At 46.3% G+C, this 1,230-nt stretch overlaps 1 protein-coding gene across 1 annotated transcript in view; it reads right to left on the bottom strand.

Moving 5' to 3' along the window:
* Positions 1-1,230, bottom strand: part of LOC101849745 (ubiquitin-like-conjugating enzyme ATG3) — a gene marked incomplete at its 3' end in the record, with an annotated part of 11,113 nt that overhangs the window by 1,853 nt on the left and 8,030 nt on the right. The window contains 1 exon segment of the mRNA XM_013090635.2: positions 469-621. Within this exon segment, the coding sequence (XP_012946089.1) occupies positions 469-621 (153 nt within the window).

Here is a 1,230-nt window from a genome sequence, read left to right as displayed (position 1 = left end):
GACAGAGATAGATGGAAGGATGGCTCATGACAGAGATAGATTGAAGGATGGCTCATGACAGAGATAGATGGAAGGATGGCTCATGACAGAGATAGATGGAAGGATGGCTCATGACAGAGATAGATGGAAGGATGGCCCAGGACAGAGATAGATGGAAGGATGGCTCAGGACAGAGATAGATGGAAGGAGTTTGTACGTGGCCTATACCCTGCCAGGGGAGGAAGGCACTGATGATGATGACTAGCAACCCTGCGATACATCCAACACTTGTCAGTTTTAGTAAGTATTTTACGGAACTTTCAACACAATAAGGTCATATAAGTGCCAAAGATTAGAGGTGTTACAAGAGAGTAACAAACACAAAAAAGGAGGAGGGGAGATAAAGACGATAGACGTTTAATAGGAAAGAAGGGGCAAACCACACCAGAGCACCCGCCAATCCAACACATGAGCAGCGCCAGGACTCACCTCGTTGTAACCGAACAACCATAACCGAGGCGTCTGGTAGTACTTGTCGTACGTGATGTTGAGGTCGTACGTGCGCGTCTGAATGATGCCGCTCTCTCCCCCCGACGCTCCCTCTGACGGCTGTTCTTTCGCCGCTGGGACCGCCATTGTTGCCTAGCGGTACAAAAACTTACACTCAACATTTCAGGCATCTCCATAGAAGAACCCCCAACAAAAAAAGTTGTAGAAAAACCTCAACAAATAAAAATAAGATCAGCTGTAACAGACAAAGATCCGTCTTTACACACACATGCAATGCAAACACACACACACACACACACACACACACACACACACACACACACACACATGCACGCACACACATACACACACATCCTTCTTCAAAACACATGCTCATTTGTTTTAGTAGAGGTTTTACGGCACTCGCAACTGCATAAGGTCATATGAGCGCCAGAAAATTAGAGGTGTTACAAGAGAGTAACAAACATAAAAAAGAAGGAAGGGAGATAAGGACGATAGATGTTTGATAGGAAAGAAGAAGCAAACCACACCAGAGCACCCGCCAACCACCCACTCACACACATGCTCAGAGTCTGTGTCGACTGCATCAGATGACACAGGTAACCCATCATCTACGCCTCATAACGTTCCTCAAAAGACAAAATATACAAGACCAAGTGTGTATTACACCCTTCCCTAACTCCAAGTGGTTCGGACACCTCACGCGGATGCCCTCAAACCATCCAGCTCTGAGAGCATACA

This window comes from Aplysia californica, unplaced genomic scaffold (genome assembly GCF_000002075.1).
Source record: "Aplysia californica isolate F4 #8 unplaced genomic scaffold, AplCal3.0 scaffold01381, whole genome shotgun sequence".
In the NCBI taxonomy this organism is placed as follows: Eukaryota; Metazoa; Mollusca; class Gastropoda; order Aplysiida; family Aplysiidae; genus Aplysia; species Aplysia californica.
This window is presented reverse-complemented; position numbering and strand designations above follow the sequence as displayed.